This window comes from Melospiza melodia, chromosome 1 (genome assembly GCF_035770615.1).
Source record: "Melospiza melodia melodia isolate bMelMel2 chromosome 1, bMelMel2.pri, whole genome shotgun sequence".
NCBI lineage: Eukaryota > Metazoa > Chordata > Aves > Passeriformes > Passerellidae > Melospiza > Melospiza melodia.
This window is the reverse complement of record NC_086194.1, coordinates 48,273,745-48,293,156: the sequence shown is the minus strand read 5'-3', so window position 1 is coordinate 48,293,156 and position 19,412 is coordinate 48,273,745. Positions and strand designations below refer to the sequence as shown.

The 19,412-nt window shown below is 40.5% G+C and overlaps 1 protein-coding gene across 5 annotated transcripts in view; it reads left to right on the top strand.

The window, feature by feature from the left end:
• The window catches only part of ELMO1 (engulfment and cell motility 1), a 316,899-nt gene that overhangs the window by 51,658 nt on the left and 245,829 nt on the right, over positions 1-19,412 (top strand). For all 5 annotated transcript variants that reach the window (XM_063157015.1, XM_063156989.1, XM_063157023.1 and 2 more), the window contains one exon: positions 12,845-12,994. In XM_063157015.1, coding sequence (XP_063013085.1) covers positions 12,917-12,994 — 78 coding nt within the window. In that variant the 5' untranslated portion in view covers positions 12,845-12,916. The remainder of the gene's footprint in view (positions 1-12,844; positions 12,995-19,412) is intronic.

The window sequence follows — 19,412 nt, the reverse complement described above, 5'->3', positions numbered from 1 at the left end:
TTTGCAAATGCTAGAATACATTTTTCTAACTTGTTTATATGGGAGAATTAGACTTTGTCCTGGTCACTGATGGAGCATATTTACCTATGGACATTTCTGCTTCAGGATTTTCCTCAAATGCCTTAATTAGAGTTAGTGTAATCTTTCCAGCCTCCTCCCCTGGTCCTAGTCAAAATTTAGGAACAGTGGGTGAGATCAGCAAGTTAAGATGTGACTGAAAAAAATTGAATTCTTTAACACACTGACAAAAGAGCTTGTGAAGGTGGTGTGGCCTTCACAAATCCTTTCCAGAGTTTGGAGAATGAGACGGGTGAAAAGGAAACTTCAAAAGAGTATTTTCCTTCATTCCTTGTGTTAAGAGGTTGTGTATGCCCAGATCAAGAAGAAGCAGTTGGGAGCTGCATATTGTGGAGAATATGTTATTGTGAGCCCCACATTTATCTTCCAGGCAAGATAGAAGGAAGTCAGATCCAGCTCTGACAGAACAGCCAATCCGTTGTTAGGAAACGGGGAAAATGGAAGAGATGGGGAGTCCATTTACTTGTCACAGGTCAGGTTTGTCTGTCAGCTTTGGAAATGGGAACATCTCTTTCCTGATCACTCTTGTTACTCCAGATTAACATCTTCTGATGGGCTCTGTCTGTGATTCTGAGAATGCAGCTCAAGGACTACATCAATAAGAAGAAAATGAAGTATTCTTTCAGTAGAGATATGCATTGTAGCTTTTTGGAAATCTTGTACTTTCAGTACAACCTGTGAATACTGCTTAATTTTGGGTAAAATTGAGAGTGGATAAAGGCTCTGTCCTTGCCGTTGGCACCATGCTGCCAAGCCTGTAAAAACGTACTTTAGTCTTCACAGCAGAGGAGAAATGCTTGACTGAAGAGGAGAAAGAGGACTTCATTCTCTTTTAAAGTGATTGATACCTAAATCACCCTTACTGCTTGAACAGCAGAGATCTAACGATGTTAAATTATTGCTGAATTACAAACTAAAGGTGCCATAGAGTTATGTGTTTGGCTTTGTTTCCGTGTTGCTGTTTGCACACAAAGGACTTTCCAGCCAGGTGTTAGCCCTCCAGGAAGTTCAAAATGGTCAAGTTGAGTTGACAGCTTTATTTGGAAACAGTTCTAACATGTCAAACTGAAGTAGACAGTTACCTGAACAGATTTGCCACCCCTCACCCCCAAGTGCAATGGGAAAATTTAATTTGGGAGCACTGAAATCTGAAAGGAAGAAGGATAAACAATGGATTCTCTCACAGGGTACTTGGTGAAGAGGTGTTACTCTGTATTTCTGAAGATACAGACTCTAGCAATAATCAGAGCACTGAAAATGTACTTGGAATAAATCCAAATACTTTAATCTTTTAATGTCTGTTACAATTATAAAGCAGCTCATTGAATTAATGAGACATACTGTAATGAACTTAGTAATTGCATACTTTTACATCATTCTTCTCTATGGAATTGAATCTCAGCTGTATGCATTGAAATTTGCACAGGTGAAAAAGTTTAAAATGAGCAAGATATATTCTCGTTTTCCTCTTTGGCCTTATATATTGCTTGTTGTGGTCCTGAAGCTTGGGTGAGTGCGTGGTGAATGCACTCAAGGGGCTAATCTGCCTAAAAATCTGTTTTTGTTTTGTGGGTTACTTTTTAGATGCTCCATCTCTCTGAACTGGTATCCTGGACAAGTGCCAGTGCTGGCACTGGGGAGAGGGAGGAAAAGCTGTGACACTGGGGAAGCAGACCTCAGATCTGCTGTGGAACTGGACTTTGTCATTCAGAGAACTTTTTGGAGCAGAAAAATTTTATTTTACTAGAGAACGTAACGATGGTGGCTCAGGATGACGTATATGTTTTACAACATTTTTAACATGAGAGAGTTATGAGGATCCATTTTTTTTTGGCTACATTTTTATTCAGTAAAAGCATAGTGTCCTTTTGCCTTTTGCTGCCAGCATCTCCCTGTTCTGCAGTTAGCAATTTTAAGTTCTTAGCAGGTAAAGTGCTGGGCAATAACTCCTCCATGGAACCAAGCTGGTTGGTTCCACGCAGGAGTTATTTGAGGCACTCTTATTTGTTTTTAGGATAATAGAGCAAAGCATCACACAGCAAGTGCTGTTTCATTTTGAATGGGTGTTTTGATAAAAGTTTGATTGAGTTGCAGCATCGTCGGTGACAGTTGATGTTCTGGCTCCTGGGAAGAAAACTGCCACGAGTCGTCTTGCTGAATAATGTGGCTGGCACAGTTCAGTCCTCAGTGCTTGTTGCTTGTCTGCCTGTATTGTGGGGAGGTTAAGCTCTCAGTCTGTTGATTAGCCAATTTGGAAACAGTGAGTGTTTTGCTCATTCTTGGCATAACTCCGCGTGTTCCCAGCGAGGCTGGAGCAGGAGCTTCAACCGGAGCGTGGCAATGGGGAAACACAGCTGTGCTGTCATCAACTTTTGACAGAGTATTAGCTCTAGTCATCTCAGGAGTCTTAGAGAACCTTTGAAATTATAGTTCCTTATGAAGTAGAAGAGACTTGGAGAAATAGATCATATGTACTACTTAAGAAGGTGACTTTTTAATTGATAGTGACTTTTTACCTGCACAATGAAGTGAACATATTTACTAGACAAGCTGGTATTTTTCATGAGTCAAGTTTCTTCATGAAAGTATTCCCACTTTTTTACTAATAGTAAGGCAATAGATATTAATAACACCTGTGAATAGCTTCAACTGCAGTGGCTGAAGTGATGGCTATCTTGTCCCCCTTCCATCTCCCCTTTTTTTTTTCAATAGCCCAGCATGATAGCATGAATTAGATTCAATGGGGGTTTAAGTTCACATGTGGGTTGTAATTTCTGAGTGAACTCATTACCTGTCTTGCTGTCCCTGCTAAAAGGGAGAGACAGTAAACTTTTCAACTGTTGTCTGCTGCTTAAACTGCATGGCTCCCTAGAGCTTATGACTCAAACCAATAAAGGATGATGTTTGCATCATTCTTTCCTCTTTCCCTGGGCCATGCAGATGTTAATGTTGAACAAAGAGTGCAGTAAAATTATGGGGTGACCACAAATTGTACCCACTGCTTGAATGTCATGTATTAGTCTGTAACACAAACTCATTTTATGGCAGTTTTCTTGTCAGACGTAAAGTTCCACCTTGACCTTTAAAATTTTAGTTCAAGTTATGAAAGTCTGGGATATTCTTTGAATGACTGCTCTTGGATGCAAGATGGGAAGAGTTATGGAGATTGATATTCCTAGGTTGTAACAGCTGGTTTTAGTGTGTTGTAAGAATCTTATTTTGCCATAGAAGGCAACCTGCTACAAAAGCAGGACTTTTTGCTCATGATGTGCCCGCTCAAGTACAGAATAGGCACAGTATTGGAACACAGATGTGCAGGCTATGACTTCAAGAGTGCTTAGAGACAACAATAAGTGTACTGAGAATCACAGAATGGTTGAGGCTGGAGGGGACTCCTGGAAGTCATCTGTCCAACTGCCCTGCTCAAACAAGATCATCTGCTGCTCACAGTTTTGCAGTATAGAGACAGGTAAGGGATAGTCTAATGCTAGAATACCTGGATCTCCTATTAATAAGTGCCACATTTAATGCAGTTTACCAAGCTTTATGCAGGACAAATTTCCCCCAGAAATGGGCTGGGTGAGCAGTGTTGGCACTGCCAATATCTTGCAGTCAGATTTGTTCCAAAAGGTTTCTCTGACCTCTCCAAAACACAGTCTGTGTTCTGGATGTGTGAACCTAGAGTTTGCCCTGTTCTTGTGTTCTTTGCTATCTTTTTGCTTGTATCTTGCCTTACAGTGATGTTATGGTTAACCTGACTGTATACCTGAAATGATTGTTCAGGTATGCAAGCTCCTCTTGATCTAGAATTATAAACAGTGGCCCCAAGGTATGTATTGGAAAGGAGGGTGATTATCTCCTTGGGATGTCCCCAAAACAGGATTCCAGGCCTGCAGGTCACCAACTGAGCAGTACTCAGCAAAGCAGGTGCCACCAGTGTGCAGGATGGGCATATGCACAGTAGTTGTCTTGCGATGCGACTGTGTCTGTGTTTGTTCTTTAGTATTTCTGTTTCCAAAGTGAGTTTCATGATGTCCATTAAAACTCCGGCTTAGTTTTGACATTCTATTTAAGGCAGAATAGCTCAAGTTATTCCACAAATGTTAGTTATAGGCAAAGTCTCTAATATTAACTGTGCCAGGCTTTTTTTTCCTGAGTGGCCATCACTGTTTTTTCCATATGCTGTCTAGTTTTGCTGAATGTCCTTCAGAGAGCCAGCACTGGGAAGTCCACAAGTGTTAAGGACAAATTATTTTTTGTGAGTATAAGAGTAAACTGACAGAGAGCTAGGAGCCTGCAGGAGTGGATTCAGAGGCTGTGTAGTGCTGGGAAGTCAGAAAAACATGGGGCATTTTGACTGTTAGATGTTTTGATTGAAGTAAGTATTTCTGCTGCAAGATTACTGATAGGTGTTTTTTTCCTTATTTTGTTTTTTATTTTTTTTTTTTTATCTTTTACTGTATCATAGAAGGCTCTGAGTTGGAAGGGACCCACGGGGATCACTGAGTCCAACTCCTAGCCTGCACAGAACACCCCAAGAACCACACCATGTGCCCAAGAGCGCTGCTCAAACACTTCTTGAACTCAGACAGAGTTTTGTGCTGTGACCATTTCCCTTGGGAGCATGTTCCAGTGCCCAATCGCCCTCTGAGTGAATAACCTTTTCCTAATATCCCACCTAACCCTCCCCTGACTCAGCTTCATGCCATTCTCTTGAGTCCTCTACTGGTCTCCAGAGGGAAGAAATCAGTGCCTGCCTTTCCACTTTCCTTCATGAGGAAGCTGCTGACTGCAGTGAGGTCTCCTCCAGGCTGAGCAAGCCAAGTGACCTCAGCTGCTCCTCATATGAATTCCCCTCTAGATCCTTCACCTTCTTCACAGCCCTCCTTTGGATGGCTTCTAGTAGCTGTGTGATTCTTATATTGTGGCACTCAAAATTGCACGTCTCTGAAGGGCAGTGTCAGTGCCTGACAAAAGGCTGGTGTCTTCAAAATTTTTGTGCCCTTCCCAGACTCACAAGAGTTATCCCCCCTTTCTTTTCCTGTTTTTCTTACTTATGATGAGCATTATGCTTATGCAGTGTGGAATATCAGTACTACTCTTTTCTGTAGGATTTTTCTATGCAGAATGATTACATTAGGAAATAATGCTGTTTGTTTCAACCTTCAACATCCTGTCTGTGCCATCAGTTAACTTGGTTGTTTCCTTTAACATTCACACCTCTCTGTTGCCCTCTCTTCCTCCATTTGACTGCTAACTTCCTAGCAGTTCCATTCGTTCCCTGGATGTATAATAAACATTGATAGGGTAACAAATTCTTTGGTTTTTTTACTGCTGCTTCATCTTCCTTCCAGCAGGAAGTTTAGGGTTTTCCCCAACTTTGAGCTTATCTTCTTGTATCTGTTATCTCCTTTATGAGACTGGGATATATCCAGTCATTCTTGCTTTGACTCAGTTTCTGCTGTATTATCATTTTGACTGAATGTGCTCTTTTTTGTGTCCTTTCTAGCCCCCTGATTTATCCAAATGCTGGAAAGTATGAGGTACCATAGCCAGATCATGCTAGTAGTAGAAAAGAGGACTGTGTTTTTTTTTTTTACCCTTAATTGAGTTTTATTCAATGTTCACAGCACTTTTGATAAACTTTCTTTGTTTCTTTTCAGCTTGCTTTCAACCAGCCTGTGATAAAGTTATTCAGTTCTCATTTTCATGGGACTCCTTTGGAATGGTCTTAGTTTAAATATTAAAAAGCACCACCCCTTTAACTCTTTAACTTCTCCCCCTCCCAAACAAAAAAAAAAAAGCTTCCATCCTTTCAAGCTGTAATGTTTTGCATTGCTTTATTTTGTTGTTTCACAGTGTCAATCTTTTTGCCTATCTTGTGCCCTCCAAATTTCTTATGCTGAGAACTTTGATTTTTAACCTACAGCTCTTTAAGAACAGTAGGACGACTGGCTGAAATTGAGGTTTTACATTTTCCCCACTACTTCCTTTCTACCGTGCAGGTTATTTATATGAGGCAACCCTGAAAGGTGGGAAAATAAAACTATATTTAACTGAATTTTAAGGGATATTTTTTTGCGACTTGTTTCAGTTTAGAAACATCTGGAGTCAAGCCAAATGATGAGAACCAACCCCAAATGAAGTGGGCAAGATCTGACAAACTGTGAAAAGTTTAAGTAGATTAAGTTGTAGTTTGTATTCAGAGTAGCATTTTTTTTCTGTACTGGATACCTGCCCTGGTCTTTAAATTATGTTAGGCAGGTACTCAGCATGGTTGAAAAATCATACTTTTTTTGGTGAAGTCTTACATCTTTAACTGCTGGATTGCTATTTTTAGGGGGCTTGTGGTGGTGCATTTTGGTTTAGTCTAGGTTTTTTTTATGATTTTAAAAAATTTTGTTTATTTATTTATTGGAATTTTCTTTTGAGTACTTGAGCTTGATACTTCCCTGATCTCTAGTTTGAAGAGCTCAGATATTAACATCTTTAGTGAACAAGCATCCTTATCTGACTGAACATTACATGTGAGTCAATGAAATTGCCACAAAGTTTGAAATAGAAACTTGAGTAATGAAAACTAAGTTTTTTGTCCTCTTATGAATTACAGACATGTAACTAGGAGTTCCTTAGTAAAAGGAGAAGAATCTTCCTAAAAGTGGGGTAGTTCATGTTAAAGAAGTACCTAAATTTTTCCAATATTAGAAGCAAAGTGCTTTAAAAGCAAGACCAGACAGTTTTCTTGCTTATATTCTGAGTACACCCAGTCTGTTTTGTTTTCTTCCACTTTTTCTTTTGAAGCACTCTTTAAAGCTTTTTTTGCTCTCTAGTTTTGAAGAGTGCTCTATTTGAAACTGGTCTGGCCTGTCAAACATAGTGAAACCTCAACCATATAAAATGCTTCCCAGGTAGAGGAACAAGATGTCTGTGGACAGAGAAAATACTTGGAATGAGATTGTGAAGAAAGGTTATGGGTATGCTGGGAATGAGGTAGGTGACAACCACACAACTATTAGTTGTCTTTCCTGGACTGCTTTACTGGTGGCAAAAACTGTCTCGTTCTGTACATTTGACGCCTGTAATCCTAAAATCTCCTCAAATTCTTGGTCTCCGCATATTTTGGAGAGGAAGGGTGATGCATTTAAACCGGAAGAGTCCAAAGCTCATTTTAACATAATATTAAATATTTCACTCCTGGTCTAATGATGCTTTACGGATCAGCAGACTTAGGGTTCAGCATCAAAGAAATGTTCCTGTTTGGAAGCTGGTGGGCTGCTCTGAACCATGGATGCCATTTGAGGGGGATCAGGTGTTCCTGCAGTGTTGGTGGCTGCTGCAGAGGGGTACCCTGGTTGCCTGCTTTTGGAGAACTGCTGCCGTTTTCCCATCCCTCTCTAGAGTGTAGCTCATAGCTTCTGTACAGCTTTGTCTTCCATTTGTGTCAAAACATCCACAGATTTTATTGGCATGGGTCTGCTGGGCCTTTGACTCTTGTCTCGTTCAGGGGTGAATAGCACTGAATGCCTAAGAAGGAAAAAGGCAACATGAAAGCCTTTTTACGTACACAAAGTGTACATCCAGCCCCTGGCTTCTCTGCCCTGTTTTCATTTCTTGTAGAGATGGTAGAGCATGTTTACAGCTCCTTAGACTCAGCTGTTCAGTCATGCAGTTTAACTCCAAAAATAACTCTCTTGGGGGATATTAATCCAGCGCTGGATTATCTTTCTAAAATCGTTAATCAGACTTGGTCCCCGAGGGACCTTCCAGCTGAACTTGCCACTTAGTTTCTGTTTGCTGGGGCGGCAGGAGCGGAGCGGAGGAAGCTGATGAGCTTTGACAAGAAGCGGTTCCTTACATAAGGTGCCGAGCAGAGGGAGCTGTGCCTCTCCTCCTGCTGTGGGCCCGGCCAGGCCTCAGCTCCCTGCCAGCACACACTGCATCCTGCCGGGCCCTGCTGCCCTCACTGCCCTGCTTGCCCATCACCTTCAAGAGATGCCATGCAAAAACCTGCCTGTGTCAAGGAGTGGCAGGATCTGTGCCAGCTCCAGGTGCTGTATCTGCTGTCTTTTGTCCAGGCTGGAGAAACACGTGCTTTATTTTATGAAATTATCAATGCACGTGGCATTCCTTCAGTCACTTTCTAATCATTAATTTTCTTACTCGAGCTGCTTGTGAAATGAGCTGACCTGCTCTTTGAGTGCTACCTCTCTTCTGTAAAAGAACAATTTAGCTGTGCTAGGCTGCTGTTTACATTTGTGAGTAGAGCTGCAAGTCATACAGCTCCTATTAGCCTTGCACTTTTCTTCTGTCTGTGAAGGAAGAATAGAATTTATTTCTTGAGAGATGTACTCCGATAACTTTAAGTTATTTAAATTACTTTGAGGTCTCTGTATGGAAAGTGCCAATGAAATTGCATAAGAAGTTTGGGAAAAAAAAAAAAGATTTCCACTAGGAACTAATTTCATACACAAATAAAATCCTGTTTTCCACATGCAGTGCATAGGTAGAAGGGGAAAATTCAATATATATTTTACTGACATTTGTGCTGAATGCATCCTTCAGAGCCAAGCAGGTAAATCAAGAGTTTGCATATCTGTGCTGATGCATTTTTACATTAAATTTCACATACTTTGATTTCCAACTTGGATGTTTATTACTCTGACTTAGTAGACCACAGGAATTCCTTCATAGTATGGTTGAAATGCATAAATGTACTGCATGTGGTAATAATAATAAATTGCAAAATTGACACTTATGGGATGATCTGTTATGCAAAATCATGTTGATGGAAGAAAGTATGTTCAAGTGGTAGACATGCTTTGGCAGTGGTTTTTTCTCCCCTCAAAGTATAAAATGGTGTGCTGGGGAGAATGTAAGTTGCTTAAACATTCTCCAGGTTATATCTCCTTGCATGCATTAGGGAAAACAATGGGAATTTGCCTTCCTTTTTCTCTGACTCCCTCCTTCCCTTCATACACTCATGCCTGCACATGTGTCCTGCTTGCCTTCAGATTCTGCCTTGGAAATAAAGGTTGTAAAAATGAGTTGGAAAGTTGCTCTTACATGTGAGTGCTTCTCAGATCCCACTGGGAAACAAAAAGGATTTGTACTTGAGAAAACTCCATAACTAGACCCTTCAGTGTCACCCCTATCCTTTTCACTGTTTGACTGCTGTTGGCATAACAAAAAGCAGCTGAAAACAGTTCTAGTTCTTCATGCACATAATGAAAATTGCTTACTAAATTAGAACCATTTCAAACCAGGATTTGTGCCTTCCTTATTTTGCTGGGCAGTGTCTGTCACACTGCGTACCATGGGAATAAATAGTAGGTAATTTTGAACTGTCAGCATTGTAGGTTGTAGCATTTTCTTTTGGGATGACAACTAAACATCAATTTTGGCCTTTAAAAAAAACCCCAAAAAGAATATTTGTTTCTGACATTGTCACATAGGTGGAATGAAATGAAATTATCTTTTGTATGTTGCACTGTATTCATAAAAATATAAATTAGGGAAGAAGTCAGCACATGGACTAGGATGGCCACTGAGAAACAGAAATGAAGTGATGACTTTTTATGCTTTTCAGCATTCAGACCACACTGTTATCTTTGAGTTGGTCTTCTGGTGGGAGAAGTGGGACTACATCCATTTGTATTAGTTAAAGATCTGTCACTTTGCTTTGTGTTTTATGACTGTATAAGCATATGTATAGTAATAATTATAATTATGTAGGAGATCTGCTAGCCTACATTAAAACTAGTCACAATGAAATTGTCTGCTGAATGCCGTGGCAGACTTCTCTTGCACCTTGCTTTGGAATGTAAGTGCTTATTTTTCATAGCTGGATTTGATTAACTTACCATCAGCTTTCTTTGACTCTGCTTTCTTAAACCTTTCTTCCTGTGTGAGTCAAGACAGCCCACAACTTGCTACAGCAAAATTGGGGTTAATGCCCTCATCTACATGGGAAAATGGAAGTTTTCTGCAAATTTATTGCTGCGTAATGTTGTTTTACTTTTCTGCTTACAGCCAATGGTCATGAATCAGTGTTTTTTCTCCAGCATTTATTGTGAGCTTTGGAGGGAAGGTATTGGGCCACAAGTTACTTCTCCGCGGTCAAAAGGAAATGTGTTTGCCTGTGCAATAGGTAGATTCTATAGTTTTTATGGATCTCTTTAGATTTGTGGTCTACAGATGATTTTCTTCATTAAAAGTGTAGAGGAAACGTGATGGGGGAAAATAAAACTGTTGAAAACAAAGCCTTACTCAGCTGAAGCTCTCCTCAGTCAAGTTTGTCTGGCAGGAGCTGATGTTCTTTTTGTGTTGTGGCCAGCAAATTCAGGTTCTGGCTGAGGCTTCCAGCATCCCTGCTGCCAGGGACGGGATGCCAAGGCAGGGAGTGCAAGGAGTAGCCTGTGGGTCAGGCCCTGGGTGAGTCAGCCCCACTTCAGCACTGCAGACAGCTTAATGCCAGAACACGGGCAGGCAGGCTGAGAGTACCCAGGACTGCGCTGCTGAGGAGGTGGGAAACGCCGTCACTGTGAGTGTGGGAGCAGAAGGTGCCAAGGTCTCAGTTTCAATTGACTGTCGAGGTGGATTAACAGCTCATTGCTGCCAAGAAACCTCGCTTCTCCTCCCCTCTCCCGTGTTGTATCACCTCTGAATAGCTGTTTGACTCAAACATGGTAAAAAGCAGTTGACAGAAAATACTTTTTCAATTTTTGGGGTTTTTTTTGCTGATTGATTGAGCCAGTGCACTGTGCAGCAAGGGGACCGCTGGATGGAGATGCAAATGATGGGCTTTTGATGTTTCGGGGAGAAATTGTGGGAACTTTGCATTTGCTAAGGCTCTACAGGGTAGAAGACACCCTAAAGTAAATGCCTGATTTTCTCAATGACCAGCAAGCCAGCTGCATGCTTTAATTGTGTTTATTCCCTGTTCCTTTAACATCTACCAAATGTAGACAATATCACAGTGTTTCTTAATCACATTGTTTAGTCTTTCAAGGCATTTCCTGCAATCCAGTTTTATTTATAGACCATCCATTGTCTCATTTACTGCCTTGTGCTTTGCTTTGTGGTGATGTGCGATCCTGTCGGCGTCAGAACTGCCATTGTTGGAAATAAATTGCTGGAGTGTTAAAGTTCATAAATTGCTTTTATATTATGTGTTGAGAGCCTTATGTAGAATGTAGCAGGGCTTGCAGAGTCAGAGGACTGAGCCTTTTCAGAGCAGACCAGAGGCACACCAGAAAGAAGGAAAAATGGAGACATCCACAAGGCTGGATGAGCTCCCACTTATAAAAGTAGTCTGAGACTAAGGTACAACGTTTCCCATTAAAGGGATGATTTCACAATTTTGTTCAGACCAACTTGAGCTCCAGCTTCTGCTGCAGTTGAAGAAAGGTCATTAGGCCAGCTTAGTTGAAGCAGCAACTGAAGGTGCTCAAAGCCTGTTTTAACCTTTACCTGTTTGTGTCTTTGGATGTCTGGTATTCTCAGCCAGCTCCTGTCTTGCTTTAGCTCTTTGAGAGGATGCATGTGCAAACATGTCTCCATGTGCTTTCACCACTTCCTTCTCTTTTTCTGTAAGAAGAAGTGGGACTGCACCCACTTCTGGGGATTTCTACAGCTTCTCTTGTTCTGTGGTACGTGATGGCACTTTGCTGGGTCTCAGCAGAGCATGCAGGAAACACCATGGTTGTTGTGGAGGGCTTGGCAAAGCCAGCAGGAACCTCCCCATCTGCAGAAGGGTGCACAGGCTGCTGTGTCTGAAAATTGCAGAGCTTTGCTACTAGAGAGGGTGTCCTGCCACCATCGAACTGAGAGAGGCATGCAGAAGCTTTGTTTCTAAGCCCAAAGAGGCACTACACACTCTTGATAAACATTTGTTGTTGCTGTTGGAAGATTATAAAGTTTGACGAGTCAGAAGAGACAGAACTTCAATTCTGCAAAACCTATGGATTTGGTTATTCCCCTTTCCTCTTTCCCTGAAATTCACAGTTCACACTATTTGACACGAGATCCTGTTGATATTCATATTCTTGCCAAATTATGATGTGTTATGTACCTGATTATGTCACTGTGAATGTATACTACATCCTTGTGTATTCACGTGTCTGAATGTAGCATGAAGAAGTATTTATATGTGGGTATCTCTGGATCCGTGAGGTGAGGATGTGTGTGTGCGTGTGTGTGTGTATATGTGGAAACTGCTGTGTGTTCTGCCTTCTTCCTGACATACTGGTTGCTATAGTGCAGTGATCTATTTGTGAACACCCAGAAGATCATTGCTATAGTTAAAAGAAACCGTGTTTCCTGGCCATAACTTCCTGGGCAATCTCTTCTCCTGAAGCGCCAGCATTAACCGAACTGGTCACGTTCCCTGGGACTCCAGGAGTGACACTGTAACAGAAGCTTTCTTTAGTTTGTCGCTTTTCCCCCACCAGCATATTTAATAATATTTAAAAATAGTTTTTCTATTTAAATCTAATGCATGCCTATTATTCACCGTACATTTCAGTGCTTCAGCCATCTTTCTAACAGGCTGTCGAGCTGTGCAGCTGTCGTGGCGTTGTGTCCTGTGCTTGCTCCTGTAACGTGTGCCGTTCTCCTGCCCCTGCACATAAACACACACACCTGTACATTTCCATCCACCTGCCCAGCCACGGGAAATGTAGGAGACTGGAGCGGCAGCGCTGGAGTTCTGCCTGAACTGCTGTAATATTCTTCTTTCTATTTTTTTTTTTTTTTTCTCTCCCTGCAGGTGTGAATGAGAGAGGCTCTCTGCAGTGTTTAGTGTCCAGTTGTGCTGGCTCCGAGGAACAGCAGCGTCGCAATGCCCCCTCCTGCTGATATAGTGAAGGTGGCGATTGAATGGCCAGGTGCCTTCCCCAAGTTAATGGAAATAGATCAAGTAAGTGCCTGTGTACCTGTGCTCAGCTGGCCCTGTTCATGAATAAGTTCTTTGCATGTTTTCTTCTGTATTTATACTTACTTCAATGCATGTGCATTTTTCTATGAATGTATGTGGGGTAGAAAGTGTTTTTTATAAGGGGTGTAACCCTCTTCCTCTTTTACTGCTTAAGATTTTTGATGTGTTTAGCTGGTTTCTTCATTTGCTTTTTCTTTCTAAACAGCTGCTTGAATAAGGCATTTACTGCTTGTGTGACCCAGTTAACACTTTTGTGCCTTAGTTTCTTCAACTGTTAAATTGTGGTAGTGTTTTACCTCTGGGTGGAAAGTCTTCAAATTTCTAGTCAGTGCTTTGCATTTAGAATAGAATCATACTGAATGGCTGCAGCAAGTGCAGATTTTGGAAATTAAGTAGTGGTGCACTGTGAGCAGGAGGACCTTTGTTGTTCTGTTCAGGAATCTCAGAGGTTGTTCTGTTTGTCTGGTTAGTTCTAAAGTAATGGCCCTGTGGACAGATTGGAGGCAGTATACAGAAGTTAACAAATTCAAAATTATGAATTAAAAACTCCTTTTAGGGAATTGTGGTGGGGGAAACAAACAAAAACAAGTTATACAAGGGCCGTGTTTTATATTCTGGACTTCTCTGAGATTGTTTTTGTGGCCCATGTATTAATATTAAAAGCAACCTCTTTAATATTTAACAGCTTACCCTTAACATTTTGAAATCCTGCAGCATGTTACCTGGTTAGAATGATTATTATTTCTGTAAATAGTATTCAGAGTGAAGAAAAGCATTTTATAATGTGCTTTAGACCCTGGTGTGTCTGGGGACTCAGTACATTATAAAGGTCTATTGGAGAGGAGAGCATTTGAATTCACACTGAAAATGTATTACTGAAATGGGTTAGTAATTTTTTCATGCAGTGCAATGAGTTTCACTTGTAGTTAACCCTTTTGTGGCACATGCCTGGGAAATTCCTGTGTGAAATTTGAAGAAATATGGTACAAGAGGGCATCTGGAATCACAGCAGTATGATTTTTAAGCATTCTGGAAGCTCCCTTAGAGGAAAAGGGAGTTCCCAAGTGAAACCAAACTTTGTAGGTTGATTTTTTTGACCTGCCACGCTTTTCCATTTTCATTTGCTGAAATTTTTCAGTAAGCATAGAAATCTTCTGCCTTCTGGAGTGAAGAATATTTTACTTTTTTCTTCTTATATAACAAATGGTAGACATTGCACACTGTGTTCAGGGAAAGATGCGTGTTAGTCATGATGAACCAAGTACAGTGAGGACAAAACTGAAAAAGTATTATGAAGTCTCCTTTCAAATAGCAGCAGAATAATTTGAAAAGTATTTGGTTTTATTTACAAAAAGCTCAAAGTAACTCTCAAAAAACCCTCATACCTTATCTGTAATATTAGCTTACTTTCCTAGTACCTTGTTTTTAATTTTATGATGTAAGATTTGAAAGAGACAAGAAAGATCAATGTTGAACTATATTGGGTAAAACTCCTCAAACAGAACCTGCCAAGTTATCTGCAAGCTTCCTCAAGCCACATTATGGGTAGGAGGAGGAAGGAGAGGGAAAGTAAGGCCAAAATGGAGAAGGCTTTAACAGCAGTATGCTCCCGATGCAGAGAGAAATGGAAATGAGAGAATGAAGTTTGAGAGTCTCATTCCTCCCCTTTCTGACATGGAAAGATGGGAAAGAAACATCCCTTCCTTCTACCCATGCACACAAACAGGCGTATTTACCTTTCTCAAGGTTGGAGCAATGTGGGAATGAACCTTGAAAATATCTAGGGTGATACATACTTCAGAGCACACAGCTCTGCCTTTGATTCACTTAGTGCTAACTTTTCCTCAATCTGTTTCCTTTAGAGCAGCTATTCAGTGGAAGAGCTGTAGTGGAGGAGATGATTCATCCCTCAGATGGCTAGCTGTTGGAGATGATAAAGGGGAGGAAGACAGAAAAGAGAAACGACTTACCCCCTGACCAGACACTGCAGCCAGTGCCTGTGTCCCAGGTGCCATCTGCTCATTCAGTCACCCTTTGACATATATTCAGAAAATCCTAAAAACTTTCACATAATGGTTTCTCCTCTCTCTTTCTTACCATCAAGAAAAACAGAATTTAAATGAACAGGACTATAATATTACTTAAAAAAAACCCCAGCAGAACCCCATCACTGTAGTGTGACACAAGTGTTTTATCTTTCAGGGTACTGAGGCTGTTCCAAAAACTGAAGTACAAATACCATATAAGAAATCAAAGGAAAATCTGGGAGGTTTTTTAAGGTTGCTCATTGCATATACTTGGAAGCACTTATTTATATTCAGTTGCACATTATCCTAATTTACTTGCTGCGTGTATGCATGTTTTGCTTAGCAGTGGAGAGAGTAAAATATTTTCAAAGTGAAGAAGTGTCACTGTGAAACCAGAACCATTGATGGTGGTGTACTGGCAGGTGTGGGCCTTAAAAGAGCTCATGAGTATTTTTCCCCCAAATGTTATTAAACTTTACACTCCCCTGCATGACTTCTGACAGCTTGGACTTCAGGAGGCACAGACTCTTTTCAAGTTGAGGCTTCCCACTGCATTTCTGTAGGTTTGTTAACCTGGGTTCACCAATGGTGGTTTAAAATTTAATCATGCAAAATTAGTCTCACTCAGAGAGATTCTGTGCCAGAAAAATTGACATATAATTAAGTGCCTTTTGGAATTAGCCTCTGTGCCTGCTTCCAGTGAATGTAAAGAAAATTTTCTGCTCATTCATTGACATGTAGTATTTGATATCAGTGTTTCACAAGTGCTTTTTTCTTGGAAAGTTGCTTTAAACAAGGGAGGGGGGAACTGTCTCTTATTTGCAGCCCTCTCTCTCTTACCAGGTAGGAACTAATTAAGTTGCAGTAAACCTCACAGGTGGCTGATGCCTGTATGGATTAGAACTGATTTTAAATCATATTCTTCTTGAGAGATGGACTTGACTGAATTTAGTTACTCTCTTCCTGAATACTTGGGGTTTATTTGGGTTTCCCCCCCCAGCTCCATCATTTTCCTCAATCATAAATTAGAAAAATAGCATCCAGACTCTTCCCTCCTCCATAAAACTGTACTGCCAATATTAAAACTCTGCCCAAAATTAATTTTTAATATGAAGATTTGATTGTGGCTTCAGAACTGAGTACAGTGTTGATCTTTCATGCTTTAGTCTTTCTGTCATGTAAGGGGAGGAATGGAAATGAGTTGGTGTCTGAATTTGCATTGGGATCTTTTTGTGGGCTTTTTAGCAATGCAGTCTGGGGAAGAAATGAATGGTAGATGCTGACTGTCTGTTATCTTTTTCTTCAATCTTCTGGCTGATTATTCTAGAAGATGTTGATAATAGGACTGCACAGGGTCTGTACAGTTGAGCCAGGATGCTGGCTAGTCTATCCTGTCTTCTCTTTGATTGTCCCAGAAATAGCTATTTCATAAGAGGGTGTTATTTCTTGTGTTCAGTGAAAGCCTGCATGCTTTAATTTGTGCCCATTATGTATAATTCTTAGCTGTTGGGGTTTTTTTACAGCACAAATTATTTTAGGTAAGCCAATGCTCGTTTTAGGTTACCTGGATACTTTGTGGATTTACAGTCACACTGTTCCTGCTGCAGGAGAAGCAGCTTCCAGGAGAGGCACAAGATGGAGATTTGGGGACAACATCTATTTTGGCTTATCCCATCCAAATCCACTCGTGTGTCTTAACACAAGTTGTACTAAAACCAGTCTCCTCTAAGCTTGGGGATGAACTTCCTCAGCCATGGAGGTAAACAAGGCTTTCCTATTGAAAGGAACAGTTTATAATTAAACTTGGCCATACAGTCTCTTCCTCCAGGCTTGCTTTTACCTATGAGATCATTAAACATGGATTAAATTAGCAGATGTGAGTCTTTACATTAGCAAAAAGAAATGGATGGGGGGGAGGGAGGAGGAGAGCTGTGTTTTTTGCTGTGTTTTTTTTTTTCAAAGAACAAATCTCGTATGGTGAGCAAAATTTACAGGAGCATTTTCATATGACAATTTCATGTTAATAGAAATGCAGCCATGGATAGAGCCATGGGCTGCTTTACATTTATGTTCTCTCTAAAGTTTAGATTTAGTCAGCAAGTTTATCTTTTAAGAATCTCTTTCAAATTGTCTCTTCTGCCAGTGTCATTTTAATTGTGGTTCTTTTTTGTCTTCTTCATAGAAGTCATTGTACTTCACTGCATATTAAAAGGTCACCAGTAAGATTTTGGTTTTTTTAAAAGAAGCTTTCAAACCTAAATCTAGTTTCAGACCTAAATATGGACCCTTGGGGATTGTTAATTGATTCAGTGTGTTTCTCAAACTGTGGGGAAAAATGAAGTTCAAAAGGGATTGTAAGATGCTTAATTAGAGAAAAGAAAGTTGCACATCGCTTCTGCCATGTGTGTAGACTAAGAATAGATCTAGTTTCTGCAAGTACTGTCACTAGTAATAGCAGTATACCGAGACAATCCTGGCACCACGAGTCTAAATGTATGCTATACTAGTGAGCACCAGCATTGTTCAAGCAGTGATCAAGAAAGGGATATTGATGTCTCACTGTACTGTGAAGTGTCACTCTCTGTGCTTCATTCTGGCTCCAGACTCTGACTTGAGGCATTTAGTTCCTAAGGGAATGAAGGGAAAGAGAGGCTCTTGCCTCCTTCCCACAAACCTGCAAATTTATATGAACTCTTACCCAGAAAATATAATGGTACTGCAGTAGCTGGAACTAGTGAAGATTTTTGGTATGAATATTGCTAAGATTTCCAGTGTTATTGCACATCCTGAGTTTATAGTAAAGGGAAATGTCAGTGCCTTTAACAGCTGACAAGATTGCAGTTTCTTGAAGATAGAGGGCTACGAAGCAGATCATGAGGAGAGGAAAAAAAAGCCCCCCTCCCAAAAAAAACCAACCCACTGACTTATAAAAACATTCCCTGCCTAGATTTGCAGCAGGAAAGGAGCAGCAGCACCTTTCTGTCAGATGGGAGAAGGAGCCAGTGCTCAGGGCTGGCCACTGCAGCTGTATCTCACCCATTCTGAAAGGAGGACATCAGCTGCTGCTGATGGGGGACTTGCCCAAAGATGGATGAACCAAAAGGTGGCTGCCTTTTCAAAAATAATTGAAAAACATTTTGTTGTCTTAAGCCAGTTTGTTAAAGGTAGGGCTTGCTTAAAATCAGTGTTTAGGTGCCAATCAGATGCTTTTGGAGTTTTATTGCTCCTTGTTGTACCTGTCATATTTCAGCTTCACAAAATTGAATATGAAGCTGTTCATAAAGCAGGTGCTGACTGGCATATAAACATAGAGAAAATATTATTAATAGAGCTGGTAAAGAAATACTATCTGTTATTTTTATGTGATTTTTTTTTTTCCATTTCCTTTGTTGGACTAATGAAAAGTCTCAATTTTTTACTTTTTTAATTTTAAAAGCTGTTAGCAGCAAGAATAACCTTGGAAACAATAATGCAAATTTTTTAGTGCACTGGATATAATTCAATGCACTGACACACTTGTATACATAGACAATGCTTCATTAATATAATGAACCAATTGTTAGCTACAATGGAGTTTGAAAAATATGATTCTTTTTCTTACAGAACTGCAGCATTGGAGTAGTCATCATTAGAGCCTCAGTTCTTTGATGCGGTGGCTGCCAGCCAGCAGGGATAAAACAGGCAATGTTATTGTCACATGTTACATTTTATTAGTCTGGCTTGTCCAAAGCCACATTCTCACTGGTTGGCTGGATTCTTTCAAAGCTGCAAACTTATGTCCTGTGGTGTGTGTGGCTGGGACCTCATCACTGAAAAATACATAAAAACTCTGTCTTACTGCTTCTGTTTAATACAGAGGGAGCAGCCAGACCTAGTAGATGGAAGAGGTAATAGCTGTGCAGAAAGTTTAGGCATTGTAAAAGAAAGGGAGGGGGAGAATAAATAGAAATGTTTTGTGAACTGCAGTCACAAATGGGTGCTATTTATGCTTTCTACTTGGTGCTATTTTCTAGGTGAAGAACCATAAGTTCAGTGCAGTAAACAGGATTCTGTTGGTTGGTTGGCTGGGTGGTTTTTTTTTGTTAAATAGAAGTGCAAGTAGAGCCAGGATACACTTGAGGTCTCTACAGAACTAATATCCTAGTGTTCCTGATCTCCAGAGAATAATATTTTAACAAAGAGATAAAGCACTATCTTCTATTCTCCCCTTGATTTGTGTGGGTTTGTGGGGTTTTTTCTTTGGTGGATTTGGTTTGACTTTTTTCATGTCTGATTTTAGTAGCTCAATAATTCTCGCCAGAACCTCCCTGTTGGAGCCTGAATTTTGCTGCCTGCAGGTGATGGCATTTTCAAGATGAAGGCTAAACATGACT